Source organism: Loxodonta africana, chromosome 8, assembly GCF_030014295.1.
Source record: "Loxodonta africana isolate mLoxAfr1 chromosome 8, mLoxAfr1.hap2, whole genome shotgun sequence".
In the NCBI taxonomy this organism is placed as follows: Eukaryota; Metazoa; Chordata; class Mammalia; order Proboscidea; family Elephantidae; genus Loxodonta; species Loxodonta africana.
In genome coordinates, this window is record NC_087349.1 from 1,088,863 (window position 1) to 1,110,231 (window position 21,369).

Sequence of the window (21,369 nt, forward strand, 5' to 3'; positions counted from 1 at the left end):
AACTCCGCAGTGTCCCCTGCACATCGGTGCGCACACAGCGATTTGTCACCCTGCTTGGAAATCATCTCTTCTGAGGATACCTTTATGTTGCATGCACAGACTCAGAAACAAGACATAAAGGAATGTGTTCTATGGTTTTATGTTTCTAAAGCCAAAGAAAGGGTGGCAATGATACCGTCTTCCCCCCCACCATCAGTAAAGTAACAGGTGCGGCGGTTTTGCATTATATGAATGTGGGAAACCAGAGTGTAGTGTAAAATCTGCGTGCATTTGAGCAAATGTTCTTGATATATTTGGGAAATCACTAGATTGTAGCCTTCTGTTCTCTAACAATGGACAATTTCTGTTCTCCTTCATTTTTTTAAAGAGTATGTTTAGTTCCAATCGTCAGAAAATTTTGGAAAGAACGGAGATCTTAAACCAGGAGTGGAAGCAGCGAAGGATACAGCCTGTGCACATCCTGACTTCTGTGAGCTCTTTGCGCGGGACCAGGGAGGTTGGTGAACACGCGTGCCGCGGGCTTACAGCACGTTTCGGTTTTTGGGTTGGGTGCTGGCTTGGTGGGGAGGATGCACTGACCTGGGGATGCCCCTCCCATGCAGGGTTTTCAGTGCAGCTGGGAACAGCAGTTAGAGCACACTGTTCACTGTTCTGTGACAGAGTCCCCAGTGCTTAGAATGTGTGTTCACTGTGGATAGGTGAACTCCTACGTCCGTACGCTCTGATGTCCTCCTCAGGTCCCTTTTTAGAGCCTGGCTTTCTGATGCACAGTTGTCATCTTTTCCTCCCTTAATAGGAATTAGCCATGTAGTAGGAAATGCTCCCTTTCATACTCATGGACTAGGAACGCGGTTTATTGTGCATTTTATTCAAAGGCTGAGGCTCTGGGAATTTTTAAAATTCAGTGTTGCGAGAATGGAATTGCCTTTTCCATAGCCTTTCCTGAATGAGGTATATCTTCATTACCCCAAGAGTTTCCTATTTTCAAAGGGAGGCAATAAATGTGTGTTAGAGTCTGTAATTAAATATGACGTCAAAATGCCGCTTGCATGTAGACAGGGCACAGGATGTGGAGGCCCGTTTCAGTAGGAGTCCAGGCAGAAAACGGGCGCGACTCCTGTACCCAGTGCTTGTCGATCTGGATGTCTAAACGTGGGGAGCGTCCAGACGGTGGAATTGTCCTAAAGTAGTTTTTTCAGGGAGTAGCTGTTTTTTAGGTAACATTATTCTAGCAATCAGGTAATGGCTTGCCGTTGCTTGGCCTGTGGTGACGGCGTGACCAGTGATTCCCAGGGCCTGTCAGTGAGGCCAGCCTCAGTGCCCGTCAGTGAGGCCAGCCTCAGTGCCCCTCAGAGCTGCAGGCAGGTCCTGGTGACACTGCTGAAACGCTGGCTTGTGTGGTATGCGTGGTGTGACACGCCAGAACTCCCATCATTCTGCTCTTTTGATGGTAAGTTCTCTGATACTCAGGAAGTTGCCATGGTGTGTTCTAAATGCCACAGGCCAATGACTTTGTTTTAACACGCTGGGGATGAAAGGGACTCTCACTTTTCAGGTACAGTGTTCTCAAAAAGGACAAGGACAGGGCTTCAGAGTATTTTTTGAAAGATCTGTCTGGTGACCCTTTTGAAAATTTAGAGATGAAGAAAAAGGAAGCATTGTTCCCCCCCGCCCCCCCCCCCCCGGGTAAATCTTTGAGATTTGGAGAAATAAAGTAGAAACACATGCAGTATTTACTTTTACTACCCATCACAAATCTCAAAGTGCTTTCCAAAGTCCAATTTAGATTTATAATAAAAGCAGCGAAAGGGGCTCCTGGCCCTGTGTTGCAGGGCTTTGCAGACCTACCCTCATTGTCTTAAGGAGGGGCACGTCCTTCCTGTCGCTCCTTTTTTTCTGGGCAAGGCGAGGAAGCATCCATAGGAGCGAGTCTACCTGCCTGCTCTCATGATCTGCATGCTGCCCACACACAGCAAGAAGCACGAAAGCTCACTGTCTTTGTGAAACTTCACAGGAATATTTACTCATTGAATTCTGCTTCCAGTTTTGTCAAATGGAGATAAAAGTAATTGAACTTAAAGATACCTAACTTTTTTGAGAGTTTATGTGAAATAAAAAATTGTGAGAAGAAATTAGCATTTTAATAAAACAGAACTGTCTTCTAACGTTAGTACTTCCACACTGCTACACAGGTGGAGAAAAAAGATTATCACAAAATACTTGGAAAAAGAAGGAAAAGAGTCCCCAGCCTCAGGAATTCAGCTTTTGTCACTTGCATCTCTTACCTGGTCAAGGTCATTAGTTTTTAGAGCTACTGTTTGAAGCTGATACTGCTTCAAATGACTTCTTGTTTACTTACCCCTTTTTTTGAACCATTATCACCGAAGATTTATACCATTTGTGATAAGCTTTTTGGCATTATCACAATAATAAATCACAGAATTTTAGGAAAGGAAAGGACTTTAAGATCTCTTAGTCTAACCCCTTGTTTTTCACATGAGAATATTTCCTTGCTTGTTTTTTCTTCAGTTTGAGCATTTCCAGCTTCTATGCATTTTTTCTGTGTGCTTTACGCACTGGAATATGAGGTAACTCAGACACACAGGAGGATAGAAGTTGGCCTGCTTTGAAAAGTCTTCCCTGTAGACTGTAGAGCACTGGGCTTGGCAGGATTTCCGATGCAGTGTTGATCCAAGACCTGAGTTGAGCTTTCAGCATTTGGAAGTGCCAGGACCGCCTTGGCCAATTAACTGCTTATTTACATGCCAGTCCTGTCTGAGTGCTGATGATGTCTGCTTGCATCCTCGGCAGCATGGCGAATCGGCAAGTGTTTGTTCTTGAGTCAAGCGTTGACTCTTCTGTGCTTTTGCAGTGGAGAGACTCACTCTTTACTGGGTATCTAGGTTACCTTGGTGAAGATGTCTGACCTCACGGAGGCCTGCTGGGGAAGCTGCCTTCAGCAATGTGGAGGAGCCAGGCCTGGTGGGTAAACTGCAGGCGTCTTTGGTGTGTGCTTCTGAGATGCTTTGGGTACCTGTTGTTTTTATTGCTGAGGTCACAGAACCTAAGCAGGGTTGCCATCAGGACTCTAACACAGTGTATGTGTCTGTTTCCTCTTTTAAGAAATTTTTGTGACTGTAATAAGTTTTTTACATTTATTTCTTTAACTCTTCCAGTTGATTTTTTAAAGGAATATTCAGCTTCAAAATGTCATTATGCAGTAGATGGAGGCCAAGGGACATTCACTTTATTGCCCAAATATGTGGCTCTTTGTAAAAAAAAATTGTGTCTAGGTGACTTTCATTACTTTGTCTTATCATTTAGTGAAGAATTTTATCTTCTGTAAATCTTCTTAAATTGGTAATTACATTCTTTCTTGTGTGTGTTTTTCCAGTTTAATGAAGAAACTGGTTAGGAGTTACTCTGGTAGTTCTCATTAGAGTATTTCTTTTTGTCTGTCTCTCCACTGACAAGAACAGAAGGTGCTTTCTCCTTCGTTGATTCCTCTTATAAAGATTTTTACTACCTACATATTAGACTGTGAAGAGAGGCTTGGTCAAATAATGCCTGTCTTCTGGGCAAGTGGTGCTACTGGTTTAGGGATTTAAAAATGTCTTGCCATTATGCAGACATTTCCCAGAAGAGCGTGTAGCTGAAAGAGGCTGGTGTCTTGTCTACCTGGTGTCCGTCTAAGCGCAGGACTTCCTCAGTGTGTTTCCCGTGGAGGCAGCACAGAGAGCCAGCCTCGCAGCACAGAGGGCCAGCCTCGTCCTCACACACGAAGAGCTGGAAAGCATCTTTTGGACTTCTTCGTGTGTGTAGACTTGCTCATTCTAGTAATATTTGAAATGATATTTGCAAATACAATTTTTTTGAAGGGGATTCCATCAAAAGAACATAGAATATGGCCTCTGTTGGACTTAAGTGTTTTTGTTGAAGAAGAACATTTATTGTCTCATTTATATGTAAACACTTGATTGCATTACTTGCTGACTTGGTGTGCAGTCACCTCAGTTGTGAATAGAAATTTATAAACTATTTACAAGGAAAAAAAGTAACATGCATAGTACCCAAGGTGTGACACCACGCTCTGTGCTGAGGTGATGCCTCACTTTCAGAGCAGGGACTTGGGCTGACCAGGAGCCCAGGCGTCTGCCCCCACCAGGCGTCTGCCCCACAAGTCTGAGCATCCCTTCTTGGGCCAGGAGCTCTCCTGTGGTTGCTCCCTGCTGTCACTTGCCTCTTGTGGCTGCGTGTTGGTTTTGGTTGGAGAGTTGAGTCTCCTAGTACCACGGCATCCTTCTGGCCAGGTGACGTTTTAAATCATTCAGCCTTTGCTTTCTCTAGGCTGAAATAGAACGTTTCTTAAATGACCACAAAGAGGGCTTTCCTTTTCTTTTGAAAGGAAGCTGATATAAGCATTCTGTACTTTTCCAAAAGGTTTTTTTTTTTTTTTAAAGAAAAGTCATTTATGATGTTTCCGTTTATTTTAATATCTTAAGTTTAATAAGTGAATTTTTAAAAAATGTCAAATGTTCATATTTTGGAAAACTCATAAACCAGCAGAAATTGCTTTTAATTTGTACTGTTTTTCTCTTAGAATACTGTGTATATAGTTTTTTTTTTAATTATTAAATTGATTATCACAGGGAGTTAGAAATCTTTTGCCCCCCCCCCCCGATTTCTCTTTCCCAAAATGAAAAACCAAAATGTGACAGTTATTTAAAATACAAAACAAAATAATACCAAAAGCAAAGGAACTGCTTACCTACTCAGGAATGTTAAAAATTGTTTTAAGAAAATTTAATTAGATCTAGAACTTTTGTCATAATTTAGCTTGATAACCTGGATTGACTTAAATTTACTGCTTAGAATTTGTTTTATCTTCTCTCAATAAGACTTTTAAAAAGAATATTACTTGAGTAACATTTTGGGAGAGTTGGGGCAGATTTCCCGAGCTACCCTGGCAACTGAGGAGACAGTTTTACACTAGCCTGTGTGGGTGTGTGTGGGGTTAATGAAACTTTTGTCTTTCTCTCACCAATCAAAAGGTAATACGTTATCATTGTGAAAATTCACATAACACAGAAGTTATAAATCAGAAGGCAGAATTCCCCCTCGTCCAAGTCCCCTGACTTTCACTTGTCCAGATTTCTTCTTCTCTATGTACTAATGTGTTAATGATGACTTTATTTTTTAAAATTACTGTCCAGGTGACTGTCCCAGCATTTGTGCAACAGGCCACAGCCTCCACCCAGCCCCCCGTCACTCTCAAAGACACACCAAAATTCCTGGGCCTCTTCTTAATTAATGGGCATTTAGGGTTTTCATTTTGATTTCTACAAATATATAGTGTTGCTGTGAAGTCCTTCACACAAATTCTTGGATCTTTTGATGCTTTTGTAGAAGTTCCTAGAAATAGAAGGATTGCAAGGGCAGAAGGATGTGCGTGTGTGCAAATGTGTGGCTCTGTTTGCAACATATTTAGAATTCAGTAGATACCACCAGATTTCTCCAGCCCCAGTTGTTTTATATTCTCCCTCCTGTCTATGAAAGTAGACACTTTTACCTGTATGTTCCTGACACAAAATATTATCAGTCTTTTTCATCTTTGTCAGTTGGATAGGTAAAAAAATCGCCACAATTTGAATTTCATTTAATCAGTGATAGAGTCTTTTTGTTGTCTGTTTTATATGTATTTTGTGAATTGGTTATTATGGTCTTGGATCTTTTAAAATTAGGGGGTCCTTTTCTCATTATTTGAAAACCCTGGTGGCGTAGTGGTTAAGTGCTACAGCTGCTAGCCAAGAGGTCAGCAGTTCGAGTCCACCAGTCCACCAGGCGCTCCTTGGAAACTCTATTGGGCAGTTCTACTCTGTCCTATAGGGTCGCTATGAGTCAGAATCGACTCGAAGGCAGTGGGTTTTTTTTTTCTCATGATTTGTAAGGACTTTCTGTGTATTATGAGTATTAGTTTTTTTTTTTTTTTAACCATCTGTGTTGTAGATCTTACTTTCCAATTTGTAGTCCAATTGGAATTTTTTTTCTTTCTTGTGTTTCTTAAAGGAGCCCTGGTGGCTCAGGCTTAAGTGTTCAGCTACTAACCAAAAAGTCAACGGTTTGAACCCACCAGTCGCTCCGTGGGAGAAAGATGAGGCAGTCTGCTTCCTCAAAGTTTTACAGCCTGGGAAGCCCTACGGGGCAGATGGACTCTGTCCTGTGGTGTCGCTATGAGTCGGAATCGACTCAACGGCAATGGGTTTGGTTGGTTTGGTGTTTCTTAAAGGCTTGGGAAGTCTCTCTCCTCTTCAGGGTTGTAAAGTCATCTGCCTGTCTTTTTCTTTGGTTCTTGTAGTTCTTTTTGTTTTCATTTTTTATGTTTTGATATCCTCTAACCTGTCAGGAATTCCATTTGTATGAAGAGCGAGTTGGGGTTCTGGTTTTTAATTTTTCTCTATTTGCCCTTCCAGTGGTCCACCGTTCTGTGTCGAGGAGCAGAGGTAAATCTGTTCTGCAGAGATGAACAGAGTCACCCCACCTGCGGGTGATCACCTGCGCAAGTCCACCTCTGAGCAAGGATTTAGCACTTCAGGGACGACAGCCCGCTGTCGGGCCAGCACAGACGACGCTGCTTGTATCAGCATCTCTATTCTACTTCTTAGCTTTTGTGTTTGAATTTTTGTTTCTTTCACTGACAGTGAAGGCCAGGCTTCTGCAGCTAGGAGATGCTGAAGGGCTCTAAACCCCGGAAGCTGTGTTCCAGACACTATCTGACTCATGTTCCACATGGGTGTGGCTGTTTTCCAGGGAGAAGTGTGAGCTCACTGACCCTGTGAGAGCGTCTTTTTCTGGCACTTGTGCGAGCTCAGCGGCCGCACACTGCAGGCTGGCGGGTCCCCTTGGGTCTGGAAAGGCTGTGGGCAGCGGTGGCCGCACACTACAGGCTGGCGGGTCCCCTCAGGTCTGGAAAGGTGCTGAGCAGTCTTGGCCACATGCTGCAGGCTGGTGGGTCCCCTGGGTCTGGAAAGGCTCTGGGCAGTTGTGGCTGCACACTGCAGCCTGGCGGGTCCCCTCGGGTCTGGAAAAGCACTGGGCAGCTGTGGCTGTACACTGCAGGCTGGCGGGTCACTCCCGGTCTGGAAAGGTGCTGGGCAGCCGTGGCTGCACACTGAGGGCAGGCAGGCAGGTCACCCCTGGTCTGGAAAGGCTCTGGGCCGTTTTGGCCACATGCTGCAGGCTGGTGGGTCCCCTGGGTCCGAAAGGTGCTGGGCAGTTGTGGCTGCACACTACAGGCTGGCGAGGCCCCTGGGTCTGGAAAGGCGCTGGGCAGTTGTCAAATGCTGCAGGTTGGCGGATCCCCCTGAGTCTGCAAAGGCGCTGGGCAGTCAGTACCTGTAACACAGTGGAGATAACTTATGGTCAGTTCTGGTAGGAGCTGCTCCTCTCTGCTCTAATACCCATGATTCGCTGCTTTCATGAGGTTGTCAGGTTTGTTTTCTTCCCCACTTTTATTTCTGACCCTCTGCCGTTTGAGCCACATATTTTGTTCAGGAATGTCTCCCCTCTCCCACTTTGGCTTCTCAACCAGGTTATAAACTCACTCCTGTGTTGCCGCCTCTTAACTCTGCCCACGGTGGACAGTTGTCGCACTCTTTGATATCTCACACTTGAAGGTAGTTTTTCCTTCAGCACTTTACTCCCACAAAAGGAGCCTGAATTTAAGTTATACGCTATCATTTTCACTAGAAGGGCTAGCTGATTTTAAACTGGGGCGTGCTATCTTTTCTCTGCTCAAATCCTGAAGAATATAGGGAGCGTCGGAAACCATCCTAAGCTTTTCTCGAGAGTTGGGTGGCAGCTAATGCCTTCTCCTCACTTCCTCCCTGGGGTGGCGACCTTCCCACACCATAGCTGTGAGAAGGCTCCTTGTTGTTTTACTTGGAAAGGCTGAAGGATATCAGATAATATCAACTGTTCATTGTGTCTTCTGGCGTGAACTAAATGGGGCAGTCAGTGTCCAGGAGTACTTTCTCACTTGGCTAATGGACTGTATTTCCCCTACTATAAGGAAGCTGTACTTAACCCTCCTGATGTTGAAGGTTGCTCAGGCAGGATGGCTATGGCTAGTGCCTTCTGGGGGGTCCCACTGTCAAACAGGGCATCACACCTGCACCACAGGGAGCTGTGGATTTTAAAGACGATAGCGTTTGTGAAGTCTCTAGCACCGTGCGTGGCACATAGTAGGTGTGTTAATGTTTCTCCCTTCCCTGCAGGCCACTCACCTGCTCTTCCCTCCGCGGTTTTCCATAACAGTTTTTGCTTGGAACCAGCCTCTGCCAAGAGTCTCAGTTGGGCTGTGTCCTCCTACAGCTGCTAGTTTGGGCGTGGCTCCCCTCTGCAGCCCCCAGTGGCCCAGCCACGTGCTCGCCTGTTGTACCAGCTGGTTGATGTAAGTCTACCGTCCTGAGAGGAACCTCGTTCCTTACCAGTAAGCTGCTTCTCTGAAAAGGTAGCATCCTTGATAACTAGCAGAGTTCTGTTCTTCCTTTATGACTGATGACTGCCGTCTGCAATGACTTTAACTTGTGTGGCCCTCAAGTTGGAGCTAGAGCTGGAGAACGTAGGTCGTCTGCACAGGCCTCCTGGTGAGTGCTAGGACACGGGGCCTTTCTGGTCAAGTAAAACGTTGTGGAGACTGCCCATAAGGTCAACATCATTTTCAGAATCTGAGAGAGATGAGACTTAATTACAGAAATGGTCAAGGATGATACATTTTCAAAGAAAAAGAAGTTACTGGTAAGTAACTGGGACTTTTGAGTTGCTTTCCTATAAGTCAATAAATAATTAAGAAATTCCCAAATTTGTTTTACCATCAAATGCTTTTGCATTTGAGTATTTCATAAAAGAAAGGAATGTGGTTATTAGTTAAGGTTAATAGTTATGGGATGGGATAGGTCTCTGGAGCTCCTACAAAGATACCTACGTGGGCTCGACCTTCAGTCTTCTGAATAGCCTGCTCTCTTAGCTTTAAACAGAAATTGGAGCTGATGTCTCTGCCAGGGGAGACCAGAGGAAGTGCAGTCTCTTCATTCCAGAAACATTTTTTGAGTGCCTACTCGTTTTGAGACACTGTGCTGGTTATGGGAGAGATACAACGACACTTTGCCTCAGCTGCTTTTGCCTCAGAGAGCTTATTTCCTGACTCAAAATTGGGAAGACGTGGATGGGAGCGTGACAGGTGTGGGACTGGAAGTAGTGCTCAGCACTATATATAGCCTTTGCTTCTTACTTTCCGTGCTTGTGAAGTCCTTGCTCTTCCTGGAAAGCCAGTGGACTCGTCAGTGCGTTTTCCACATCACTGGTGCACACAGAAGAGAGACCTCCATCTAGTTGTCGAAAAGTATACTCAGCTGCCTAACTGGCCTTCTTTGTGATTTTGGATTTCAATGTTAAAGCAGGTTTAAGCTTTAAAGGCAGCTGATCTTCAGAATTTAAGCCACAGAGTTCATTTGGCCGCAAGTTTAAAACCAAGATCAAAAACTTTACATTTTTTAAAGAAACGAAGATTATTTTATACTTAAAATCACTTGAGGGTATCTAATACTTTGGTAATTATTGCCCCCCTCCTCCCCATTTGCCCAGTCAGGTGAGGAGGGACACCTGGCCACCAGAGAGGAGCCCCCCCCCCGCCCCGCCATCGGGCTCCCTGTGCCTCTCCCACACTGCACACAGTGTGCTGGTGACTGCGCCTGGCAGCCTGTCTGGCAGGGGCTGTCCCTGCCACAGTCCGCTGGTCCTGGCTGTGTCGGTCGCCCCCTTTCTGAAGATGGGCTGTTTGATTTCTCAAGCCCCACCCCTCATTTGTGAGGTTGTGGTGCTCAAACACCTGTGTCCTGAGGCTGTGATGAGTAGAACCACTTAGCACAGTGCCTGCAACATCGTAGGTGCTCAACAAATGTCACCTGTGGACGGGAGGAGGCGGGCTGGATCAGGTTCCCGAGTGTCAGCAGCTGGTCACGCCCATTACTTACTGGAGCCCTGGGCTTGGTGGTGTGATCACTTTTTATCTTTGCCCTTTGGGAAAGCAGACCAGTGGGTTAACCTGGCACAGTTCTCCCTAACCACTGTCTCCATAAACCTTCGACCAAGGAAGGAGTTTTTTCTGGGCTGTGATGGCTGTGTCTATGGCAGCATCACCCTGGCCGATGGAGCGCGAGGGCCTGGCCTGCGTGCGCTTCCACTCTGATTCCACCAAACCCACCCGGTGTTTTCAAGACTTCTTTAAAAAATGAGACGTTTAACAGTTACACATGTGTGTATATAAAATTTTTTTGTTTCATTTTACTCCTTCAGTTCGACTTCTTTGCTCAATTTTCACTGATTGCAGGGCGTTTTTGAGAAGGCCTGGAGGCCTGACACTGGGTGGTGGTGCTTACAAGAAAGCTGATACCTGGGCCCTGAGGAGTGCTGAGGTTGCCTCTAGCACAGACGTACCGTATTTCATAGAATCAAAAGTTTGTATGTGTTAACATTTTAACACCTGAAACTGGGATGTGTCCTGGAGTTGCTGTGATGAGAAAGCATTGTGTCATAGTCAATTGGCAGCAATTTTTCCTTCGTGATATATAAAGTAACAGTGTGCCTTAAAATCGATGCCATCGTAGATTAGATGAAATACGGTATTTAAGGCAGTGTGTGTGGGTGGGGTGTGAGGGCAGGGCTCCAGAGTCAGGCTTTCTGGGTGTACCTGTCCAGTGTACTGCCTTGGGTGAATTACTGATCCTTTCTTTGCCTTAGTCTTCTCGCCTGTAAAATGGGGCTGAGAATAGTACCCATTTTACAGTGCTGTATATGATAAAACATGTAATGTGCTTGAAATAGTGCCTAGCACATAGGAAGCGCTAACTTTTAGCTGTTGTCATTACTAATTTAGAGATTATGGCTTTACGGAATCTATTTGACTCCATTTTGTGACTGAAACTCAGATATATTACATTTATATCTGTGTATCATTTGATAATATCAGCAAATACTAAAAAGGGGAAAAAAAGGTTAATAAGTTTCCTTATTCTCACTGGGTAAGATGTAAGTGGCATGTTTGCTCTTTATATTACTCGTCCATGTGGTTGAGATTTAAGAAAAGTGTGGAGTGGTTAATAACGTTTGTTTCTTCTTGATATTGGTAAGTATATGAAGGGTTAGAGGGTTTGAAAATTTGTAAAATGTAAGAATTGTTTTCACTCTAATTAAAAAGAGAAGGAAGAAGAGAGGCTCTTTGGGGCTGTGAAGTTTACTGGCCTAGGTGGAGGTAGAGGATACCCTTTGCACCCCTGTTGAAGTGGGCAGTTTCTCGACAGTGTGCCAGCTGCACCTCGAGGCTGTCCAGTCCTAAGTGCCTTCTGTCGTTTCTGCCCCAGTGCTCCGTGAGCAGTGACTTGGATTTCCCCACACAAGCCATCCCCCTGAAGACGCTGAACGCGGTCGCCTCCGTGCCCATCATGTACTCCTGGTCCCCCCTGCAGCAGAACTTCATGGTGCGTACCTGTTCTCTGCTCACTCCATCTGGAGACCCACCTCACGTAGAAATGCACGGTAATTTTCTGTTTGCCAAGGGGATCAAATGTAAGTAAAAGGGCCTCAGTGGCAGCCTCGGCTGGTTTTTACAGTCTTCACAGGGTTGCTCTTTCACTAGTCCTGCTTCCTTAGGTTAAAACATTCACCAAAAGAAAACGGTTCAGCAAAAACCACACCTGGGATCAAAACCTGTTTAAAAGATGAAGCTTAAAGTTCTTATCCTTTCAAAGATCAGTCAGCACCCTGCAGTCCCAGTCTGACTTTGAGTTTTTGTCAGTTGAGAACCCATAATTTAAAACCATTTTAGGAAGCATGTTATTTGCGATAATGTACATGATGAAATATTCTTGGGGCTTATAGAACACCAGCTTAAACATGTTTTGCCAGACAGTGGCCCCATAACTTGTAATGACACACTGGCATTTGACTCTTCGTGGAAGGAAGTAGGATGACAGAGATGGGATGGAAAGAAAGTCCATTTTGTGTTCTTGAGTTGTACTTTTAGATAAAAAGTACAGAGTTGTATTAATTGGTATATAAAATGGGAGGGCTAATAAAGAGGGTGAAGGAAGTCCTTGGTGAGCCTACAGGAGAGAATCATTAGATTTTTTGAATTAAATGTTTCTAATGTCTCTAGAGGGGAGCCTTGGTGGTGCAGTGTTTAAGAGCTCAGCTGCTAATTAAAAGGTCTGCAGATCGAATCCACCAGCCACTCCTCAGAAACCCTATGGGGCAGTTCTACTCTGTCTTATAGAGTTGCTACGAATTGGAATTGATTTGATGGCAGTGGGTTTGGTTTGGCTAATGTCTCCAGGAACTTCTTGAACAGTTGTCCTGTGGGGGCTGATGGTATCTTAGCTGCTGTCCTGTAGCTGTACAGATGTGTGTGAGGCTTTGCTGCTCAGAAACTCCGACTGCCAGAGCCAAGAGGAGGCTCTGTATGACATGGACTGTAACATTCCAAAAGGACATAGTATTTGCAGTGTCAGCGATGTACACAAGTCACACATGGGTTCTGCTGGGCACTGATCAAAGCAAATCAGGCAGACTGCCCTTAGAGAAGGGCCGGAATACGTTCTGGGGAGCAAAGGTTGTAGGGATACACCTGGGAAGACAAAAGGACCCAGCTGTCCCTTCATCTTGGCTTATGGCCAGAGAAATTACCACTCCCAGTTGCCAGTGAGCTGACTCCAACTCATGGCAGCCCCGTGTGTATCAGAGAAGAACCGCGCTCCACAAGGTTTTCGGTGGCTGATTTTTTGGGAAGTCAATTTCAGGCCTTTCTTCTAAGCCATGCCGGGGTGGACTCAAACCTCCAACCTTTTGGTTAGCAGCTGAGTGCATTAACTGTTTGCGCCACTCAGGGACTCCATCCAAAGAGATACAGTCTCCTGATTCTAGTGGGCCTCAGCAGGTCAGATGAGACGAAGACAGGCCTCTCTAGTGTGCACACTTCCTCAGGTTGGAGTAGACCGGCACGTGAGAGCCTGCGCTTTCATTTGTCCTCCTTTCTCCCACCCCCTTCTCAGCTGTCTGAGTACCGTTGTCTGTGAGAACTCTGTACTGGTCCACATGTCATTTCTCTGCGCTTCCTGTCTGCTGTACTGACAGGCACCTCCTGCATCCTCTCCTGCCCACCGGAGTTGCTGCTTGATTCTGACCTGACTAGCCCACTTCAGACAGCCCTGGGCTGCTCAGTCAGGGGCCAGCTGGGCCGTCCTGTGATGAGAATTGCCTCTCTATACTTCTGTTTTCAACCGTCACCCATTCAAAGACCTGTTAAGACTGAGCCCTGTGCTCACTTCATGTGAGTTTCCTTAAGTGTGGTCCATGGAACCCTCGTCTTCATCATGGCCACACTGCGAGCTCGCCATCGGGGGTCTCTGATGGTCAGCTTGAGCACACCCTCAACTTTTCTCTGGCTCTTCCCTGCTGGGCACCCTCCTCATCCCTATTGTCTTCTGAGCCTTGTCGTTTTTAGTAGCGTTGCCCAGCTTTGACAGGCATCCCACTCACCTGAGGACTGACATATTTTACATTATTGTGGAATTTCACATACAAGCGTGAATCTTTTTAGTGTAAACTTTAATGGACCAGGAGCACTCTTTGTCCTGATCATAAAACGAAGCTCAGAAATTCTTATCCTGCTGTTTTAAAAATATAGCTATATGTAGTTGATTTCATCAGTTTAAGACCCCTCCCCGCCTGTCTAACGTCTGAATGTAGGAAGGTGTCTGACAGTGAGTGGTGTATCCTGGTGTAACTGGCAGCAGCTTTTCCCTGCTCAGAGGTTCTTAACATAATGGTAAGTCTTAACGATTGATGACAGGTTAGCTAAAATACAGCATTAAAAAAAAAAAATCTCTGTAAACAGTTTCCTCAGATAATGGGTTAATTGGTGAGAGGGGTCTTGTTTTAGGGTTTGCTGCCTAACTTTAAGATCTGGGGGACCAGGTAAAGACATAACTAAAATACGACATTTCTTTCTTGTTAGGTAGCTGATTTGCATCTGTTTTTTACTTTGAGGTGGAAGATGAAACTGTTTTACACAACATTCCTTACATGGGGGATGAAGTTTTAGACCAGGACGGGACCTTCATTGAAGAGCTGATCAAGAACTATGATGGCAAAGTGCATGGGGACAGAGGTGAGCACCTAGTTATTTCTCAGGGAGAGGGACCAAGGGCCTGACAAAGGTACTCTGGTTTACTGAGCACAGGCAAGAAAAGAGCCTTTAAATATTAAAGTTTGGTTTTGCCCTGGTCAGTAAGAACTTGCCTGGGCTCACAAGCTAAAATTTTTGATGTTTTCCCTGTTTGTAAATTGGAGGATCACATTTGCCATGTAACTGACAGGCATTTGGAAGATCCCATAGTTGGTTGTAACATAAGTTATGGTGTCAGAGAAACTGTATGAAAGCTTGCCGGTGTCAGGACTATGTCATGGTGAAGTGGGTGGCTCAGCCCATGTGTGATATGCAGGCAGACTCAGTGTGGCCCAAGCACAAAGGTGTTCACTGGCCTGCTGCCCAGGGGCCCTGCCAGGCGCCTGCAGTCCCTGGATGTCTGTCAGTAGAACTGGGGCTTTGGATCCATCTCTAGAGGCTGATGGGAGTGTCTGGAGGGAGGTCACCACCCATTACCACATTAGTGGATAGCTAGGTCCATGCCCCTGGGTACCTTGGAGAGGGGTGATGAAGGAGACAATGCAGGTGGTGGAGATAAACCTGCTTTCCGAAGTTGGCCAAGGCCAGTCCCGAGAAGGGTCTCATCCACTCGTGTTTCAGCAGTTACGCTCTGGTGCTGACTGATGGGCTGTGGCTCTCTTCCGCATCAGAACAGGCTTCTGTTACCCTCCCGTAGGCTTCCGATAATCCATGTGGTAAATTTCAGAGTGCGGGTTTATCAATGACGAGATCTTTGTGGAGCTGGTGAATGCGCTTGGTCAGTACAGTGATGATGATGATGACGACGATGCAGATGACCCTGATGAGCGAGAAGAGAAGCAGAAAGACCTGGAGGAGCCCCGTGACGGTACGTCTGTCAGGGCATCTGTGCAGCTCTGCCAGCAGTGCGGTGAACGCAGCACTGAGCCCTTCTCTCTCCTTTTTGTTAACTATCACACGACAGTCTTCTAAACTGTAACACCAGGGCTCCTTGTTTCCTGGCTGTCAGGATAACGTCACCAGGCTGTGGTCTTCCCTGGGGGCACTCTGAGCACACGTGGGCACCGACTGCTACACACAAGATAGTGCGTCACTAGACCCGCTTTGTAGTTGAGGGACGGATTTCATGAGGCCAGATGTGTGCAGGATTGCGTTCTCAAAAGGACAGCGCTGGGGTTGTGAGTGGCCCAACGTGCATCCCATCTGCACCAGTCCCGTGCTTCCTGGAAAAACTGTTATTCTGAGACAGCCTCTGGTGGTATTCTATAGTGGGCAAAGTCTGTTATGATGGCTGCACAGAGGATTTTGAGGGAAAATTGTAATTTCAACAAAACACAAAATTTTTTGTAATGCAAAGGGCCCTTAGTGATCACTTAGTTGAACTCCATTTTACAGACGAAGACACACCCAGGTGGTTGAGGGACCAGCCACAGCCACAGGCAGTTTCCAGCAGAGCTGGGATCACAACTTGGGTTCTCTGCCTCCTAGGGCTCTTAAACTTCACATTTGAATTTGAATGTTGTGTTTATCTGAGCTACTGAGAACTGTATAACCAAAACCAAACCCAGTGCTGTCAAATTGATTCCGACTCAAAGTGACCCTGTAAGACAGAGTAGAACTGCCCCATAGAGTTTCCAGGGAGCGCCTGGTGGATTTGAACTGCCAACCCTTTGGTTCGCAGCTGTAGCACTTAACCGCTACGCCACCAAGGTTTCCACGAGTACTCTATAAAAAAAATAGACCCGTGTAAAATACCTTAGAAGTAAATGAAACACAAAGTTGATGATTTCAGCTTTGATATAAAGAGTTTGTGTGGAGAAAGTGAAAGATCGAGAATCTATTTTCCTCTTTTTTTTTTTTAACTTCCTATTGCCCTTTTTAGATAAAGAAAGCCGTCCACCCCGGAAGTTTCCTTCTGATAAAATTTTTGAAGCCATTTCTTCGATGTTTCCAGATAAGGGCACAGCGGAAGAACTAAAGGAAAAGTGAGACGTGGCTTATTTATTTATTTTTGTTGTACTTTAGATGAAGGTTTACAGAATAAACTAGTTTCTTATTAAACGGTTAGTAGACGTATTGTTTTATGACATTGGTTAACAATGTCATGTCACCATGACATGTCACCACTCTTCCCTTCTTGACCTTGCGTTCCCTATTACCAGCTTTCCTGTTCCTTCCTGCCTTCTAGTCCCTGCCCCAGGGCTGGTGTGCCCCTTTAGTCTTGTTTTGTTCCATGGCCCTGTTCAATTTTGGCTGAAGGGTGAACCTCAGGAGTGACCTCAGTACTGAGCTGAAAGGGTGTCCAGGGGCCATATTCTCAGGGCTTCTCCAGTCTCTCCCAGGCCAGCAAGTCTGGTTTTTCTTTTTGAGTTAGAAATTTGTTCTGTATTTTTCTCCAGCTCTGTCTGGAACCTCTATTATACTCCTTGTCAGAGCAATCAGTGGTAGCCAGGTACCATATTGTTATTCTGGACTCAGTCTGGTGGAGGACGTGGTAGTTGTGGTCCGTTAGTCCTCTGGACTAATCATTCCCTCGTATCATTAGTTTTCTTCATTCTTCCTTGCTCCCGAAGGGGTGAGACCAGTGGAGTATCCCAGATGGCTGCACACAAGCTTCTAAGACCCCAGATGCTACTCACCAAAGTGGAATGTAGAACATATTCTTTATTAACTATGTTATGTCAGTTGAGCTAGATTTACCTGCGACCGTGGTCCCCACAGCCCTCTGCCCAGCAGTTCAGTCCCCTCCGAGAGTTTGGATGTGTCCTTGGAGCTACCATGGCCTTGCCTTGGACAGGCTGTGCTGGCCTCCCCAGGATTAGGTGCTGTCTTACCCTTCACCAAAAGACATGGCTTTTTGAGCAGTGTTGCCTCGTGTGATGTCGTGTATGTAAGTAAGATGCCGTAAGCAGGTTGTGTGTCTGCGCTACACTTAGTGTGGGTCAGGTGTGTACAGACGTTTATGTAGTCACTCAGCACTGCACCTGAGGAGCGCTTCTCTGCACACTGGTAGCAACTCTAGTGCAGTTAATGTTTAATTAAAATCAATTTTGTAATATTCTTTTCCATGATACGCCTGAATCACAGCAGTGGATTTGATTGTTGTAGTACCATGCGTAATGTTTAATTGACTCTTTATCTAAATTACACTGTTGTAGACTGCTAGCTTTGTGTTTTAGGTATGATAAATGTCAAAAAATGTTACCTTCATAGAAACCTTTTTGAAGCCTGACTTTTATGAGGTTATCCTTCTCTCATGTTCCCTATGTCTCCAGGTACAAGGAGCTCACGGAGCAGCAGCTGCCTGGGGCACTGCCACCCGAATGCACCCCTAACATTGATGGGCCCAACGCCAAGTCGGTGCAGCGGGAGCAGAGCCTGCACTCGTTTCACACGCTCTTCTGCCGGCGCTGCTTCAAGTACGACTGCTTCCTGCACCGTAAGTGTGGCTCAGCGCATCCTGGGCTACGGGGTCAGCACTGTGGGCTACTGCAGCCGTAGCAGCTCTCCTGGCTGGGAATAAACGGAGAGGTTGGGATGTGAGAATCAGGAGCTGTCACATTTCCTCGTGCTTCTCTGCTGCTGGAGGGCTGCTCTGGGCCCTGCACGCACAGGCATCCAATTTGGAAGCCAGGCCTACAAGGTTTCCGCAGGTGCTCGCTGAGCAGTTGTTTCTCGCAAAGCTGCCACTGTGAGTAAGCCGACGGCACTGCTGACGTGATGAGCAGCATTTGTGTAACGAGAAATAGGCCAAAACATGTTTACATAAGTTTCTGTGTATTTAGTGTTAAGTTTTGATGTTTTGTAATACCTTAAACGATTAGTATTTGGAAAAAGTTACCCAGAGTTTGTAGTTGATTGTTGACAGTTTAAGATACTTCTCATATGTAAATGGTTAAATGCTCAAAACATAATTGAGTCCATTTTTGCTGTGTACTTAACAGGGTGACCTAACCTCTGTGTCTTAGTGTCTTAATGCTGCTGTAACAGAAGTATCACACATGGCTGAATTTAAGAGGGCAGAGGTTTATTTTCTTGCAGTTCAGGAGGCTGCAAGTCTGAATTCAGGGCCCTGGTCTAGGGGAAGGCTCTCAGTCTCTCTGGAGGAAGGGTTTTCAGGTTTCTGGAGCCCCTTGATTTCTTGGCGATCTCCACGTGACATGCATCTTCTGCTCATTTTCTTCTCTGTGCGTACTCTGCTCTTTTGTATCTCAAAAGTGAGTAGGTTTTACACATACCCTACACCGATACTACCTCATTAACAAAGAAAACCTTATATGCAGATGGGATTACATCCACAAGTAAGGGGTAAGGATTCCAACTCATGTTTTGGGGGGAAACAATTCAATCCCTAACACTATAAACCTGAGTTTTCTTCATCTGTAAAATGGCAATCATGACTCTAATAGCTGGGTTTTTGTGAGGATTAAATGAGCTGAGGCCTGTAGGGTTCTTGGCAAGAGCCTGGAGCGTGAAGTGTCTGCTTGCTGTTGTTGCTGTTGTCACTGTCCTCTGCTGTGAATATTGACACTGTATTCTCTGAGACACTTTTTATAAAAGCTGTCTGATGTCTGTTACTAACTGTAACACTCAGTTCTAATCAGATCAGACAAGATCAGTGCCGTAAGCAGAAGCTAATGTGTAAAACTGACATGTTGCACTCTATGACAATGTATCGTTACCATGGGGTAACAAGTTAGAGAGGTGCGTAAGAGAAGAGCTGTATGTGAATGGCCGCGGCTATGAGGACGCATTTGTAGAGATAAGAAGTTATCTGGCTGTAGCGAAAGCACCTACTGAGGTTCAGTCCCATCTGCTGCCGGCTAGCCACGTGAGCTCAGGCAGCTTCTTCTGTTTCTATCTCCGAATTTGTACAGTCCCCACTGGAGAGGGGCCGCGGGTCTGCGTGTGATGCACCACTAATATGCTGACACATTGTGGTATTCTAAGGGCTACACAGTACACTGTAGTCATTTTTATACTGTAGTCAATTTTTAGAGTTGCTCGTTTATTCTCAAGTAGACAGTTAAGTCTTTTTCCTTTGCTTGAAAACCTCTAGCTAAGACTTGTCATTGAGATTTTATGGATTGCTTTTGAAATAATTTTAAAAAATGTCCTTAATGTTAATGTTTTTTCCTTTTTGTAAAATTTAAAAAGTATTTGGCCTTAATTTCCTTTCTTATTTTCTCACCGGGAATTTTATATGATCTTTTCCGCACATTATATTTAGCTTGAAATAGATCTTATTTTGAATATTAGTATTTTAAGATGCCTCCTTAAAAAGATCATGTTCAACCTTTAAGCTATTTCTAGAAGAAAGGGTTTGTTACAGTGTTGCCAAAAAATTGATGCTTGTAATTCTGCTGAGGGAGATTTGGTCCTGAGAAAAGTTTTTCTTCTTGTTCTAGCCAAATGCAGTGGGAAATGAAGAATGTTAGTATGTTATCTTTCTAGCTTTATGGCCAGAACTTGGTGTCTTAGACTGTATTGACTGTGGTGTATTAGGAGAGTCCTAGTCAGTACAGCCTAAGACAAGAACAAGTTCCTGGCTTTCTAATTCTAATTAAGAGATGCCTCCTAGCAGAGGCCCTGACTTCATATGTGTGCGTGCACGGTTGTGCGTATACGCGCATGCGTGTGTGCCTGTGTTTGCAACAGTGTGTGCATGTGTTTTCACTGAATTGGGGGCAGGAGGATCAGTCTAGAAATATAGCATATGCTGGAGGAGGCCTCCAAACTAAAAACATTTTATTAGAAATGAGTAGCGAAACGTGCGTGACTAACTCTGGCAAATGAAAATCCTGTGTCTCAGATGGGGGTTGCTCTGGCCGCTGATGTGTTGTCGCCAGCTGATTAAACAGGCTCCTCTGTAAAAGAACGTAACGGGCGGGGGCCTACCCCACTGCCCATTGACGACCTAGTTGCTGACCCTTCTTCAGAAACCAGGAAACTGTAGATGTCAGAATCCTTTGGTAAAGATGGGAAATTTGACTACAAGTAGAGGAAACGTCAGTCGTCCTGCGGATTCATTAGATTCAGTTTAACTGAGTGTTCGCAATCATAGTGTATAGTCTGTGCGCATCAGTTACATGTGTGGGGAACAAGAAGCCACTAGTTGTTGCAGAACTGGCCGTCTCCTCCCCGGTGGGGATGGGCAGAAGGAGTGGGGTGCTCTGGGGGAGTTGGTGAGGGCCTCCGTGGTAACTCACGGAGAGCCCAGAGCACAGCTTTAAGATAATGTGGACCAAAAGGCAGGATGGTGCACTGTTGACTTTAACACTGAGATGGGGATGAAGATTAAATATTTTATAGTTACACTCAGACACTTTGTTTCATTTACTTTGCAGCTTTTCATGCGACACCCAACACGTACAAGCGGAAGAATACAGAAACTGCTCTCGATAACAAACCCTGTGGACCACAGTGTTACCAGCACCTGGTAAGATTTTTGCTTTGTTCTCCTGAGATATCTGAGAAGTCCGATTTGAACTCTGGAGGTCTGTGAAGTCAGGGTGAACACTCCTGCGCCACAGTTGGCCTCGGTGGGCAGCATCCTGTGAGCCACACTTGGCCATGTTGTCTCACTGTGCTGTTTCTTTCCTTCCCTCGTGGCCCACACTTAGTAGTGTGGCTCGCAGTTCGTGGTCCTTCATCGGTCCTGAGTCGTCCTTTGTTCACTGTGTTTTCTGCTCAGCAACAATGTCTTTACGATCAAGGATGCATATAGCTCCTGTGAAGTCTGTGTGTGAAACACAGCAGCCCACCTAGAGCCCAGTTGCCTGTGACTGTGTGGGGCTGCTTTTGAGACTTTCTCGTGGCTGCATCCCTTCTTTGGATTTTAGACCCATGATTGTGGGCCACATGTAATGTAGTATATGTGTATAGTTAGTCCCTGACTTATGGCAGGGTTCTGTCCCATTGACTCTGTTATAAGTTGGTTCTGACTTAAGTCGAATACCTCTTTTGTTTCTCAGTATATCTTTATAAATCTGATTTTTATGTGTTTGGGGTTGGTAAGAGAGTGATAATAACATCAGCAAATCGTGGGCTGCGACATTAGATGTAGTATGTGTTACTAGTAAGTGTGGCTTGTTGTAACTCGAGTATGTCGTCAGTTGGGGACTCACATG

The 21,369-nt window shown here is 45.4% G+C and overlaps 1 protein-coding gene across 6 annotated transcripts in view; it reads left to right on the forward strand.

The window, feature by feature from the left end:
- The window catches only part of EZH2 (enhancer of zeste 2 polycomb repressive complex 2 subunit), a 53,249-nt gene that overhangs the window by 17,158 nt on the left and 14,722 nt on the right, over positions 1-21,369 (forward strand). For 2 of the 6 annotated variants that reach the window (XM_064289581.1, XM_064289583.1), the window contains exons 3-9: positions 368-496; positions 11,418-11,534; positions 14,101-14,221; positions 14,967-15,107; positions 16,122-16,224; positions 17,515-17,678; positions 20,587-20,678. In XM_064289581.1, coding sequence (XP_064145651.1) covers positions 368-496; positions 11,418-11,534; positions 14,101-14,221; positions 14,967-15,107; positions 16,122-16,224; positions 17,515-17,678; positions 20,587-20,678 — 867 coding nt within the window. Of the gene's footprint in view, positions 1-367; positions 497-4,442; positions 8,450-11,417; positions 11,593-14,100; positions 14,222-14,966; positions 15,108-16,121; positions 16,225-17,514; positions 17,679-20,586; positions 20,679-21,369 lie in introns of those variants that run through there. The other 4 variants (XM_064289582.1, XM_064289584.1, XM_064289585.1 and 1 more) reach the window with 3 other exon arrangements.